This window comes from Crinia signifera, chromosome 9, assembly GCF_055691185.1.
Source record: "Crinia signifera chromosome 9, ASM5569118v1, whole genome shotgun sequence".
Taxonomy (NCBI): domain Eukaryota; kingdom Metazoa; phylum Chordata; class Amphibia; order Anura; family Myobatrachidae; genus Crinia; species Crinia signifera.
This window is the reverse complement of record NC_139225.1, coordinates 147,105,622-147,121,095: the sequence shown is the minus strand read 5'-3', so window position 1 is coordinate 147,121,095 and position 15,474 is coordinate 147,105,622. Positions and strand designations below refer to the sequence as shown.

General features: G+C 49.0%; 1 protein-coding gene across 1 annotated transcript; it reads right to left on the bottom strand.

The window, feature by feature from the left end:
• Window positions 1–1,873: 1,873 nt before the first annotated feature.
• On the bottom strand, window positions 1,874–14,739 carry RNF5 (ring finger protein 5). Its single transcript, XM_083160138.1, has 6 exons — window positions 14,478–14,739; window positions 12,960–12,978; window positions 8,993–9,105; window positions 5,849–5,909; window positions 5,178–5,295; window positions 1,874–3,234 (listed from the first exon to the last, which is right to left on the bottom strand). Exons 1-6 carry the CDS (start codon window positions 14,576–14,578, stop codon window positions 3,140–3,142), a joined length of 507 nt encoding a protein of 168 aa, XP_083016264.1. The 5' UTR covers window positions 14,579–14,739; the 3' UTR covers window positions 1,874–3,139.
• Between the last annotated feature and the right edge of the window lie 735 nt (window positions 14,740–15,474).

Below are 15,474 nucleotides of genomic sequence, written 5' to 3'. Positions count from 1 at the left end.
GGGGCAGATGTATTAAGCCTGGTGAAGAGATAAACTGGAGATAAAGTGGAAGGAGATAACGCACCAGCCAATCAGATCTAAACTGTCATATTTCAAACACAGCTGATTGGCTGGTGCGTTAACTCTTCCAAGTTATCTCCAGTTTATCTCCAGTTTATCTCTTCTCCAGGCTTAATACATCTGCCCCAATGTACCTCCCCTCTAGTGACTATGGGGCGCATTTATCATACAATATGTTAGCCGCACATATTAAGTATCACTGGAATGTATCAGGAGGAACCGCAGCAGGAATATCCTATCCCTGCTGCAATCCCTCCTGCACCGCCGCAACTCCCATAGGTTACTATGGGTGATGCAATGCTGCCCGATGTATCAACATTGGGCAGCAGTGCATCGCATCCCTGGGCTACGGATCGCAGTGCGGTCAGCACTAACCGCGCATGTGCCCAGCTCAGCACATCGCAGGGATGATACATCCTGCCATTAGGATCGCATTTTTACAATGCGATCCTGGGCACTAACAATCTGCCCAGATCGATGTGTGATAAATGGGCCCCTCTATTAGGGATGACCATCGTTGCCTTTGCCATCAATGGCAAAAGTGCAACTGCCCATCGATAGTGTAGAAATAATTCAATGGATGACCATCGATGTTTTCACATATCGATGGCCATCCATTTTCTTTGATTGATTGGTCTGTGGGCCAATCAAAATGTGGGGGTGGGGCTTCGCGGGTGCTGGGGAGGCTCTGTGTCCCGGTACCTTCAGGAAAAAGCAAAAATGAAACTATTCATTTAAGATTGACATCGATGGTGAGAAACTATCTGGTTCTCCCCCATCGATGGCAAAACTATTCAACATTGGCCATAAACCATCGATGATTTCTAATCATCGATGGTCGTGGCCATCCCTACCCTCTATCTGGTACCCCACCCCACTAACACACTTAAGGGCCTTTATGCACAAGGTGCATAAAGGCCCTTATTCTGGTTCACTCGCAAAGGCAAATTCTCTCTCAACTGGACAGGACCATGTGCACTGCAGGGGGGCAGATGTAACATGTGCAGAAATAATTAGATTTGGGTGAGTTATTTTGTTTCTGTGCAGGGTAAATACTGGCTGCTTTATTTTGACACTGCAATATAGATCTCACTTTGAATTAAAACCCCACCCAAATCTAATTCTCTCTGCACGTTACATCTACCCCACCAGCAGTGCAGCATGGTTTTGTCCATTTGAGAAGGAATTTGCCTTTGCGAGTCACCAGAATAAGGGCCACAATCAGTCATACAAGCCTTCGAGATTGTACACTTGGGTACAATATATTTCTGTTGCCTTAACCCTCCTTTCCTGCAGCCCAAACCTCCCATTCTAAGTGCCTAACCCTAATCTTTCCACAGCCTAACACCCCTTCCCCGATAGTGAATAACCCTAACCCCCGATCCCCCACCGATTAAACATAAGCGTCCCATTTGTAGCTTAAAGCTAAAGACTCCCCAGAGCATAACGCTACCCCCATACTTACATTCAGATACCCGGTCGGTAGTGTAACTGCCAGCATCCCGACTGTATCTGGTGTTTGTACCCACACGACAGTGCGTTGGTGCTATATGTAAATAACATTTCTATACCATTGTGGTTTTTTTTGGAGGGTATAGTTAGTTCTGAAAGGACATTCTGGGACTTTTAGTTCCCAGAAACAGAAAAAACACAAAATGATCATACAAAGCTTCTGAATTGGTTACATTTTATTAACTCATATTGACTGTACAGTGATATTTATCCTCAATGATCTACAATCAGTGAAACTGCTCCACTGTGATATCCAGGAGTGAAGGCAGCGTAGAGATGACAATTATTTGGGGGGGGGGGGTGTTAGAATTGAGCACACCTGGGATCCGGTGAGGTCAGAGAAGTGGAACCTCAGATCTACGATAGAAGATTGTCGTTCTCTCAGCAGGAAACTGACCATCATTGCATGGAGCTCGCGGTCTATCAGAGGTGGGGAACATGGCTGACGCCAAGCTTTCCAAACAGAACAAGATGGATGACATGCAGATGAATGGTGACTGGAATACAGACATTGAGCAGAAAGGGAGCCCTTGCGTGTTGCTCTGCATTTCTATATCGCGTGTCTGGTAACTGTATGTAGCAGCCGGGTTACCAGATCACACCACGTTCTCATAGGGAAAATGTACCATGCGTTACAAAGCAATAGAACTATCTGTCAGTAACTGATTGCAGCCCTTACCAAGTCCGACATAACGGGTCCATGGTCTTGTTTCAGCCTGACCTGATCGTACCCAAGCAGTTATATGTTTGCCCTCTGGTAGTGGCGTGTGACAATAGACCCTATGGGGGGTGGTACCATCTTCTCTTGGTAGCACCAGGAACAGTTTAAGACAATATGGGCGGAATGTATCACAGCTTGGAGAGTGCTAAAGCACCGACCAATCAGCTTCTGTCATTTTTTTTTTTTTTTAACAAAGCCTGTAGCATGGCAGTTACAAGCCGATTGGTTGGTAGATTATCCAATAAAAGGTCTTCTGCCACGTTGATGCTTCATTCTGAGTCAAAAGGCGGCTCTTACATAAGCGTCTGTTGTAGTTTACTGGGGCCAACAGCGCCTCCTGCCCAGACAAATGGGTATTGCAGAAAACAGTATATGTTATATAGGAACACTGGGTCTTTTCTTAAATTGTGGGACACTGTGAAATCTTTGTGGGGTACTGTATATACAAATCCATCCTACCCCCTATAAATGACCATTAGCTGATGCCTGGAACATTAGGCGGGTGTCATGTTTTGTAGTGACCTGAGGAGCTATCCAATGGAATTTTCTAGAAGCGAATAGAAAGATTACAGAGAAAGCTATTCTGTGATTGCCGGACATACAACGTTCCATCTCTATCTTGTCCGCCCAAAGTTTGTTTCCTCAATTGTCATTAACAAGCATTTACAGGGTGCAAAGGGGAAACAAGGAGAATAAGTGTATATTAACGATATAAAAACAATAACTTTGTATGGAGGAACGTTTAACAGAACAGGATGAGGCACGGCCCATAACAGACTCCGGCGGCTGAAGGCTTCTGATTAAAGACCCCCGTGGGCGAGTAGGAGGTAGCGCAGCACCTGGGCGTCACACGCTGATTAGCCAGAGGAAGAAGAAGACAGCAATGACGAGAAAGAGAGAGTCAAATAATCCGAACATCCGGCCTTGGGGGAGCCCAGTGTCTAAAATATAAAGAGGAAGGAAGAGAATACAATAAATAAACGTGAAGTTGTACAAAAGGTCACAGACAAACGCAGCGTGAGAGAGAGAGAGAGAGAGAGAGAGAGAGAGAGAGAGAGAGAGAGAGAGAAGAGGTCAGAACATTTATTGTATTCATCATTATCCCACAGAGTATATCAGGGGATGAGCGATGTGTCAGTGAGGACAGGGCTACATGTGGCAGGGGCAGCGACATGATGTGAGGAGGGGAATGGAGGCAGCAGGAAGCTGGATCCCACAGCAGCACAGAGTATATCAGGGGATGAGCGATGTGTCAGTGAGGACAGGGCTACATGTGGCAGGGGCAGCGACATGATGTGAGGAGGGGAATGGAGGCAGCAGGAAGCTGGATCCCACAGCAGCACAGAGTATATCAGGGGATGAGCGATGTGTCAGTGAGGACAGGGCTACATGTGGCAGGGGCAGCGACATGATGTGAGGAGGGGAACGGAGGCAGCAGGAAGCTACAGAGGAAGGAGAAGGATCCCACAGCAGCACAGAGTATAACAGGGGATGAGTGATGTGTCAGTGAGGACAGGGCTACATGTGGCAGGGGCAGCGACATGATGTGAGGAGGGGAACGGAGGCAGCAGGAAGCTACAGAGGAAGGAGAAGGATCCCACAGCAGCACAGAGTATATCAGGGGATGAGCGATGTGTCAGTGAGGACAGGGCTACATATGGCATGGACAGCGACATGATGTGAGGAGGGGAATGGAGGCAGCAGGAAGCTACAGAGTTATAGAGAGGAAGGAGCAGGACCCCACAGCAGCACAGAGTGTATCAGGAGACGACGATGTGCTAGTGAGGACATTAGTCATTATGAAAAATAATAAGTAGAACTAGCCTATGCACAAAGCCTGATCATACGGCTAAATCCTCATTTTGCAGAACGTGTAGCAGCTAAACCGGTGTAATGCTGAACGTATTACAGCTGGATAGTTTTGGGTGTCACTTTTGCACACGCCAGAATAAAGTCAGCCGTCACCTGAGCAGCAATGAGTATTTATGGGTATGAGGAAAGGAGTCGCACAGGTGCTGGCAATGAGCACGTTCACTGCGCTCCCACAAAACACACCGCAACATCAACCTGCCAGCTTCAGGCACCTCAGCTACAGTGAGCCAATGTCACAGGAAGCTCCGCCCATGCCAGTGCCTCATTTACATATTGCTACGGCACTAAAGGCAGGTTCGGAATGGTGCAGTGTTACACACAATGGTCCCGACATTAACAATGAGAATTTACTATACATCCTTCAAATCTTCAAAACATGTACACGTCATCAAATAAATGACACCGTATTCTGTGTCCGACTCCCAAACGCTGATTACGTTACATAAGAAATGATAATGACGCCTGAAACTTAATATCACATTATTCGCAAAGTGGCTCAACAGCACCATCCAGTGGCTGGAACAGACAGGAGCAACTATGGTCACTGTACAATGGGGGTTATTCTGGTTGAATGAGCAGGTGCTCATTGCTGCCCGCTAATAGATTTGTGCATGCGCAAACTAATCCCGGGATTGCAAGGTCCAATCTTGGCAGTCAAATCCCGATCCCGGAATGTGCCACCCTACGTGGTATGCAGTGGAAGTAGGACAAAGTGTTTGCATCCTCAGTTACCCCGCTCTACACTGGGACCCGTAGGGCCACCGCACAAGCGCTGTGACCACTACACTACAGCCATAGAGTACTCAGCGGATCTGCTCAGTCATTGGCCGCTCTGGTCGAGGTATAATGTAAGTAAGGTTTGGGGGCTCAGTTACTGGGCAGGGGCCAGATGATGGCTGACTGTTATTGGAAATTGTATTTAGTTGTCATTTATGAGGGAATAAATCAGTGGATATACGCACATTATTGGGGGGTGTAAGGTATTATTGGGGGTTTGCTGAGGGGAACTTACCTGCTCGTGGTGCTGACTGGAAGTCATTAGTATTAAAGACTGTAGTAAAAAAGCCAAAAGGAAAAGCTCCGATGCCAAAAGACATGTGGAAGCCGGTGTCCGTGAACCCGGGGACCCCCTGCGTACAAGACAGAAGGACAAGTAGTTACAGCGCACAGTATCCACATCAGTGTCACAGCTCAGTGACACAAGGTCTATAGTGTATGTACAGAGGATAGCCCACGTGTCTCTCTGACACTCAGAATGAGTCTTCCTTTAACTGATTGTCAGACTGTGAAATGTGCTGCGGTTACACAGTAATAGGGTGCTACACACAACAGTGCCACCTACAGGCTACAAGGAAGCACTGCACTTTACCTTTAACATATTTGGGTGAATGAGAACGGTCAGTTTGTACCCATCCCCACACTCAATATTCATTGGAATGAAGCTAGGCACTAGGAGTGTTACTGGGGGACTTCTAGTAAGCAGTATTTGTAGATTAAAGGAACATCCTATACATCAGACGGACACCTATACTATATACCTACAATGCAGTATGTATGGTATAATGGGGCAGACAGACAATACATGCTCTCTGCACAGAATAGATCACAGCTTTACTGTTCACTATAGAGGAACAAATGTCTTCTAGTAAAAGGAGGATTCCCTGTAATGTGACACAAGCCTACCCCTCCTGCTCTGTTCTCCGGTTCCGGCCTCTGTCCCGGGGGTCTCGGGGGCGTCTTCAACCTGAAAGAGAGTAAAGATGGCATGGGAGGGATATGCTGCCTGTATCACACTAACATGGGACATAGGAAGGCTGTCTGTAGAGGTTACCAAGGGACATTCTACAATTCTGTCTGCAGTGTGTTACCCTGCAGGGGGAGGGACAGACACACAGCTCCCTTCTATCAGTATCAGTATGTCACCCTGCAGGGGGAGGGACAGGCACACAGCTCCCTTCTATCAGTATCACTATGTCACCCTGCAGGGGGAGGGACAGACACACAGCTCCCTTCTGTCAGTATCACTATGTCACCCTGCAGGGGGAGGGACAGACACACAGCTCCCTTCTGTCAGTATCACTATGTCACCCTGCAGGGGGAGGGACAGACACACAGCTCTCTTCTGTCAGTATCACTATGTCACCCTGCAGGGGGAGGGACAGACACACAGCTCCCTTCTATCAGTATCACAATGTCACCCTGCAGGGGGAGGGGACAGACACACCGCTCCCTTCTATCAGTATCACTATGTCACCCTGCAGGGGGAGGGACAGACACACAGCTCCCTTCTATCAGTATCACTATGTCACCCTGCAGGGGGAGGGACAGACACACAGCTCCCTTCTATCAGTATCACTATCTCACCCTGCAGGGCAGGGACAGACACACAGCTCCCTTCTGTCAGTATCACTATGTCACCCTGCAGGGGGAGGGACAGACACACAGCTCCCTTCTGTCAGTATCACTATGTCACCCTGCAGGGGGAGGGACAGACACACAGCTCCCTTCTATCAGTATCACTATGTCACCCTGCAGGGGGAGGGGACACACAGCTACATTCTATCAGTATCACTATGTCGCCCTGCAGGGGGAGGGACAGACACACAGCTCCCTTCTATCAGTATCACAATGTCACTCTGCAGGGGGAGGGGACAGACACACAGCTCCCTTCTATCAGTATCACAATGTCACCCTGCAGGGGGAGGGACAGGCACACAGCTCCCTTCTGTCAGTATCACAATGTCACCCTGCAGGGGGAGGGACAGACACACAGCTCCCTTCTATCAGTATCACTATCTCACCCTGCAGGGCAGGGACAGACACACAGCTCCCTTCTGTCAGTATCACTATCCCACCCTGCAGGGCAGGGACAGACACACAGCTCCCTTCTGTCAGTATCACTATGTCACCCTGCAGGAGGAGGGACAGACACACAGCTCCCTTCTGTCAGTATCACTATGTCACCCTGCAGGGGGAGGGACAGACACACAGCTCCCTTCTATCAGTATCACTATGTCACCCTGCAGGGGGAGGGGACACACAGCTACATTCTATCAGTATCACTATGTCGCCCTGCAGGGGGAGGGACAGACACACAGCTCCCTTCTATCAGTATCACAATGTCACCCTGCAGGGGGAGGGGACAGACACACAGCTCCCTTCTATCAGTATCACAATGTCACCCTGCAGGGGGAGGGACAGACACACAGCTCCCTTCTATCAGTATCACAATGTCACCCTGCAGGGGGAGGGGACAGACACACAGCTCCCTTCTATCAGTATCACAATGTCACCCTGCAGGGGGAGGGACAGACACACAGCTCCCTTCTATCAGTATCACTATGTCACCCTGCAAAGGGAAGGACAGGCACACAGTTTCCTTCTATCAGTATCACTATGTCACCCTGCAGGGGGAGGGGACAGACACACAGCTCCCTTCTATCAGTATCATTATGTCACCCTGCAGGGGAGGGGTACAGACCCACGGCTCCCTTCTATCAGTATCACTATGTCACCCTGCAGGGGGAGGGACAGGCACACAGCTCCCTTCTGTCAGTATCCCTATGTCACCCTGCAGGGGGAGGGGACAGACACACAGCACCCTTCTATCAGTATCACTATGTCACCCTGCAGGGGGAGGGACAGGCACACAGCTCCCTTCTGTCAGTATCACTATGACACCCTGCAGGGGGAGGGACAGACACACAGCACCCTTCTATCAGTATCACTATGTCACCCTGCAGGGGGAGGGACAGACACACAGCTCCCTTCTATCAGTATCACTATGTCACCCTGCAGGGGGAGGGACAGACACACAGCTCCCTTCTATCAGTATCACTATGTCACCCTGCAGGGGGATGGACAGGCACACAGCTCCCTTCTATCAGTATCACTATGTCACCCTGCAGGGGGAGGGACAGGCACACAGCTCCCTTCTATCAGTATCACTATGTCACCCTGCAGGGGGAGGGACAGACACACAGCTCCCTTCTATCAGTATCACTATGTCACCCTGCAGGGGGAGGGACACACACACAGCTCCCTTCTATCAGTATCACTATGTCACCATGCAGGGGGAGGGACAGACACACAGCTCCCGTCTGTCAGTATCACTATGTCACCCTGCAGGGGGAGAGACAGACACACAGCTCCCTTCTATCAGTATCAGTATGTCACCCAGCAGGGGGAGGGACAGACACACGGCTCCATTCTATCAGTATCACTATGTCACCCTGCAGGGGGAGAGACAGACACACGGCTCCCTTCTATCAGTATCACTATGTCACCATGCAGGGGGAGGGACAGACACACAGCTCCCGTCTGTCAGTATCACTATGTCACCCTGCAGGGGGAGGGACAGACACACAGCTCCCTTCTATCAGTATCACTATGTCACCCTGCAGGGGGAGGGACAGACACACAGCTCCCTTCTATCAGTATCACTATGTCACCCTGCAGGGGGAGGGAAAGACACACAGCTCCCTTCTATCAGTATCACTATGTCACCCGGCAGGGGGATGGACAGACACACAGCTCCCTTCTATCAGTATCACTATGTCACCCGGCAGGGGGATGGACAGGCACACGGCTCCCTTCTGTCAGTATCACTATGTCACCCTGCATGGGGAGGGACAGGCACACAGCTCCCTTCTGTCAGTATCACTATGTCACCCTGCAGGGGGATGGACAGGCACACGGCTCCCTTCTGTCAGTATCACTATGTCACCCTGCATGGGGAGGGACAGACACACAGCTCCCTTCTATCAGTATCACTATGTCACCCTGCAGGGGGAGGGACAGACACACAGCTCCTCCTGTCTGTGTCACCTGGGGTCTTGCTGGTTAGTGCCCCCTCTGCCGTATATTGGGATCACATTGTCTCGGCTGATGCAGGCCTTACACACTGGACATTCCTGACGCTCCGGCCGGGTCTCCAACCACTGAAAAGAAAAACAGCAGCAGGCATTATACACATTACACGGCATGCTACCAGCGAGCATACACAGAGCCCATATAATTACATAGGATGTCTGCTAAGAGCTTTCAGCCCTCGCGGATTAAATAATACAACACAGTGTTATGTGGCTAGAATGTTGGTCTGCCCTGAATACAGCGGCAGTGTGTTACATCATCACATTGATTGGGAGATGTAATGCCAAGGACACATTGCATAATACTGCACAGTCACTGCAATCTAACAGCAATACACAGACCTGACATGGCACCGGTCCTTCTGCCTGGTCCTGTGCTCAGCCCAATGGTCACTGTCCTACCTGACAATGTGGTACCATTACATCTCTGCATGCTAGCACCTCTTATGCTGCCCATACACTTGTGAGATATTGCATGCAATCATTCGATTTAGACCACATCTGGCTGATAAATCAAATGATTGTATGCATTTTTAAGGGACCATTCGACATGATACGCGGACCCGCCATCGAATGTAGCATTGATAGATAGTATGTGCTGCACATACTATCTACCGAATTGTAGGAGCGATCACATGTGGATTTTAACCACATTCAATTGCAGGAATGCAATCCATGGGTGGGGGGGGGGGGACACTTTCGGAGGCATGGGGTTTGGGGAGAGGGACGTTGGCGGCGTGGAAGAGGGTGGTGGAGTAGTGTAGCACTAGAAGTAGTGCTAGCGGGCAGTGGGGGTCAGCGGTGGCGGCAGAATTGCTTAAAACACTGGGCAGCACTTGGATTGGGTGAGCTCACCCAGCCAATCAGAGGGCCGCCCAAAGCTTTAATTTTTTTTGGTACTTGTTTCCTAGAACGGCCACACCGATGTTGATCGGGTCGGTCGCATGCGACCAAATCTCATGCGATGCGACCGACGCGATGGTCTCGATTTTTACATTGATTGAAATGTGAATAGGGTCCCTGGGACCCTATTTTACATTGGATTCAATGTAAAAGTCTCCCTAGACCCCAATTTTAACCCCCTCAACGGCACCCCACGATTGACGCCAACCCGAAGCGTGGCGAGCCCACGAGGGGCGGCGGTACGTGTCTTCCGACCTTTTCATACCCCTACTATCCACATCGGCGTGGAGTTGAGAATATAAAGTGTGGCGAGCCACCGAGCCCGAAGCGTGGCGAGCGCAGCGAGCCCCACGAGGGGACACGTATAACTTCACAGGTATTTGCGTCCGCTCGCCTCGCCGCGCTCGCCACACTTTATATTCTCAACTACACGCCGACGTGGATAGTAGGGGTATGAAAAGGTCGGAGGACACGTACCTTGCGGGCTCGCTACGCTTGCCACGCTTCGGGTTGGCGTCAATCGTGGGGTGACGTTCACAATGGGGGGGGGGGGGGCATATACAATGAGAAATGGGCCATATTGGCCCATTTCCCATTTGTTTCCCCGATTACAATGTTAAAAATATTTTAACATTGAACCCTATGGCAAAATCGGGTGCATCGCGTCGGGTGCCATGTTAATGCACCCGACCGACGCAATGGACCAGATTTTGCCTTTGCCGGCAAAATGGACCTGATTTCAAAAGAAATCGGGTCCATCGGGGGTAATCGTGTACCTTAAGTTGAGGTACACGATTACCCCCGATTGTGGCTGTTCTAGGAAATAAGTACCTTTTTTTTTTTCAAATTCTGTCGCCACACTGACCTTCGCCACTTGTTAGCGCAACTTCTAGCGATACGCTACTCCACCGCCCTCTTCTAGCACCCAATGTGCCATTGCAAGATGGAATGCGAAATCGGTTGCTGAAAGGGGGCAAGTTTTGCACCATGAGATGCGATCGAATTCGATGGACTACGCACTTAAATGTCGCATCGAATCCGATCGTATAAGTGTATGGGTAGCGTTACTGTGCCTGAAATTAGTGTGTGCAGTCCAGATCCCCCCACTTATTCCAAGTTATGGCTTTTCAGCATCAATACATGTGGTCTGATAGTGCTAGTCAGTCTTCTATGGTTTGTCCGGTGATATCCATTTACGAATTGTGAACTACACATGGGCGGTGATTCTGGTTGGTTTGCAAAAGTAAACTACTTCTTTAATTGGCAAAACCATGTGCATTGCAGGTGGGGCTGATGTAACATGTGCAGAGAGAGTTAGATTTTGGTGGGATGTGTTCGAACTGATATCTATATTGCAGTGTAAGGATTAAGCAGCCAGTATCTATTCTGCACAGAAACCAAATAACACCCAAATCAAACTCTCTCTGCACGTTACATCTGCCCCACCCGCAGTGCAGCATGATTTTGTTGATTAAAGAAGAACCAGAATCACCACCATAGGTTGCTCTTGCGCAGACTGTTAGGAGGACACCCCATAGATATGGTCTGTTAGTTTGCCAACTGGGCCAGTACATGTGTGGCTAAGTACAGGCCCCCTGGGCCAATCAATGGTCTGTTAGTGTCCCACACAGGCTGGATTGTATGGTCTCTCAGACCCAAACAATACTAAAGGTGCGTACACACGGGGCAATATGATCGCTAGCAATATATTGCTCAGTGTCCTGTTTTGGTCGCTGATGAAAATGACACACTGCCGGGAGAAGAGGCAGGGGAAGCCGCTGGAGACCATTAGAGGTCTGAAAACGAGAGCGCGCACCCGGCGATTTATTGACGGTGCACACTCCAATCGCTGGCAATAGCAACCATATTGCCAGCGATAAGTGTACCGTGTGTACACAGCTTAACACCCACACTTAAAAAAAAAGAGGGAGCTGTCGCAAAGCAGTCCTGAGATCATACTGTATGTGCTGCACGTGTGATCCGTCTGCTTTCATTGCAGTCGTTAGCAGATTCTTTTAAAGCACATACCATCGCTTGTCCAACCGCACTTACGGCCTGCGTACGATCAGGTCATTCAGGTGTATGGCCGGCTTTAGAGCCACAGTACAAACCAATCAGCTGCCGTTATTTTACAGGTTGTGTAATTATTTCTTACACACCATGGAAACAGCCCCTTCTATACGGCTCAGTAAACGTGGATTATGCCACTATATGGGTGCATACAAACAAAACTTATACCCCTTTCACATCACACAAATAACCCCGGTCGGTGATGTGTCGTCCCAGGTCGAGGTGCGGTGTGAACGCACAACACCGAATTCGACCCGGGTTATAAGAGTCGTTAAACCCGAGTCGCCCTCTCTATAATGGGCGAGCCGGGTTTAATATGAAAGCGTGATCCTGGGTCTGACCCAGGTTTGCGAATTTAACGGGGTATTATAGAGCAATTACATTACACTGTATGTTTCTGGTCCATGATGAACCTTTCAATGAATATTACCTGTGGACGTGACATATATATGTATACTACTGGTAAAAAACAAATGATTTGGATTGGATGCAAATCGTATGATCCGATTTGCATACGATCCGATTCCATCTGTATTCAGATGAATGGATCTTATACAGCAGGTAGGATCAGAATCGGATCCAACCAAACGATTTTGAGCCAATCAGCATCCAATCGGTCTGAATTGGATCCAGATTTATGGGATTGTGCCCAAATCGATTTGGTGTGTACCCAGCATAGGAAACAGAGGGCAACATGAATTATAACCATATACATCATATCACTAAACCAGGCTATTAGCTGATGGCACACAGGTGGCACAAATCATACCCATGGAACATCATAGAGGTGATCAGTACCCAGTACCATCGGGTAGGAATGGAGAACAACGTTCCCTTCTGGGATTACACTCACCAGGACAGCACCCAGACGCCAGCATTCTGCTTACTTACGCACCAGTAGTGTAATATAATACTATAAGTAAGGATTTACATAGACTATACCGACATACCTGATGAAGACAAGGCCAGCTGTAAAACAAGAAGGAAATGCTGTAAGTATACACAATGCCGTTCTATGCCATAGGTAATATACACAACAAACATGGGCCTTATTCAGAACTGCTCGCTCGGGAGCGTATTTGCGGACATTGGTGAGCAAGTTAACGCACGCCCCACCCGAATCTCCTTGCTACACTGCACCATCACAGAGGAGAAATCATTTGATGGTTTCTCAGTAGAAAAGTAGCCCAGGACTTACTTTTCTACTGCACGTTGTTGTCCGAATTGGGGCCGGGCGCTGGCGTCATGTGACATGGAAAACATCTGCATTCCCAGGGGGCTGCCCAGCCTAGCTATGTGCGCACCCACCGTTTTTGTGGGCACGCCCATAAAAGGCCGGGTGTCCACCACACAGTGCCAAGCAAACTATCCCAGGCCTGCTTCATTGGAGAAATGCAGTCACATGAAGATCTATGGGTAATATAACTGAAGCTGTGTACACACGCTTAGATTTTTCCCTGTTTTCGATTCGATTTTGCTTACAGAAGCAAAATGGAATCCACATCGAATGGTTTTTAGGACACTTTGGATCTGCATTCGATTCGATGCGCGCTCCCGTTTTCTCAAAATCGAATAGAAAAATCTACTGTGCAGCCAAGGAAATCTCGAATTCGATCCAGTAAATCGAATGAGTACATTGTGCCTACATTGTGAAATCGAATCGAATGCAAAAGTACAGATCCAATGCCAAATCGAATGGGAGGATCTAATGCCAGATCTAATAGAAAATCGAATCTAACATCAAATCTAAAGCAAATCTAAGCGTGTGTACAGGGCTTGAGACTGATTATCCTACATGTCAGATAACTGTAATCTGAGCACCAATGATCACATCTTGCATACAGGCTGGACGATTCTGCACGTGGGACAGACAGTTAATGACTGCCCAGTCGCAGCAATACACCATACAATGGTCCGGCTGACCCACCAATACTCGAGCAGATCACTGCGTAGCTGATTTCCGGCATTACTCAATAAAATATGGCTGATCTGGAACTTAGTCGGAGCGCAGAGGCAGCGATTCTAGTGGTCATTCTAGCACCCTGCATCTTTCAAATCCCATGTAGTTCCTCTTTCCTGCCTGGGGTGTCGCCCTCTCTGCTGTGGTGCTTCTAGCACAGTCTGGTCTGCAAATCAGTGCTGCAATACAGACCACACTGTGCTAGAAGCACCACAGCAGGAGCTGCATGGGTTTTGAAAGAGCAGCATTAGCCTATTATCATACAGGATTGGAGGGATCTTGCAAGCATAGAAAAAAAAAATATATATATATATATATATAGGAACAGCATGGTTGGCATAGTGGTGCGCATAAGCACTGGGGTCCTGGTTCCTATTCCCAGCAAGCCATTCATGGAGTTTGTATGTTCTCCCCGCGGATTTCTTCCTTCCACTATATAAGCGGAAGGTTGGACTGGAGGGTTGGCTATCTATAGAGGATTATGTATTATACAGGCAAGTGCACCTACCAGTATAAGTGGCCACACACACTGACCACCGGCTCCCGTGCGGTCTCCAGGCAGATATTGCATTCATAGGCCACACCGGGGCTGCCAGCAGCCGCCGCCATGGCAACCGAGAGACCGGAACCTAGCAGGACAATGGGCGGAGCGTCACGGGAGAGGTCAAAGGGATGGAGGGTGGCCGCAAGCCCGACCTGGCAGCCTATTGGTCACAATGATTTTTCGTCAGCCGCTCACGATACTCATTGGACCAGCTTGTCCCGCCTTCACCACCTGATGCAATCAGGTGTGGATCGCATAGGGAAGTGCTGATTGGCTGCACTGAAGCAAAGCACGGCATCGAGAGGGAGGGATGACAGTCTGTCAAGTGGGTATCCCGCCCCGCTGCAACGTCTAGTGACTAGTCTTACATAATCACAAGACGTGGTGCAGATAGATGGATTTTTTTTCCTGTTTAACATAACTTTATGAACCCATGGTGAAAATTACAATGAACACGTTCTATAAGTAAACAAATGGGAGGTGGGGTTTAAAGGGTGTGTGGCCTTTCTTATACTTACAATGTGCAGTGGGAGACCCCAAAAACGGTCCAAACCATTAAAAAACTGTAGTATACCTACCAAAAGGTACATTTGAAGGGTATAGATACGGGATGCAGTTAAAATCCCGGCGGTCGGGATCCCGGCGTTCAGAATCCCGACGCCGGAATCCCGACCGCCGAAATGCCGACACATTCTCCCTCCTGGGGTGTCCCAGCTGGTGGTGGTGGCAGGGGGCGGGCAGCTCGTAGTGGTGAGCAAGCAAACATATCTGTCACACAAAGTCCAATAAGAGCATATCTGTCATACAGACTACAATAACTGTTACATATGTGTCACAGAGCAGGGTCTGTCTGAGCAACGGTGGCGGCTCGGAGTTTGTAGCCGCATTATGCCGGGCAGCGGGATGCAAAATATTTTTAAATGACTGGCCGGATGTTGATTGGCTGAGAGAATTCTCTCAG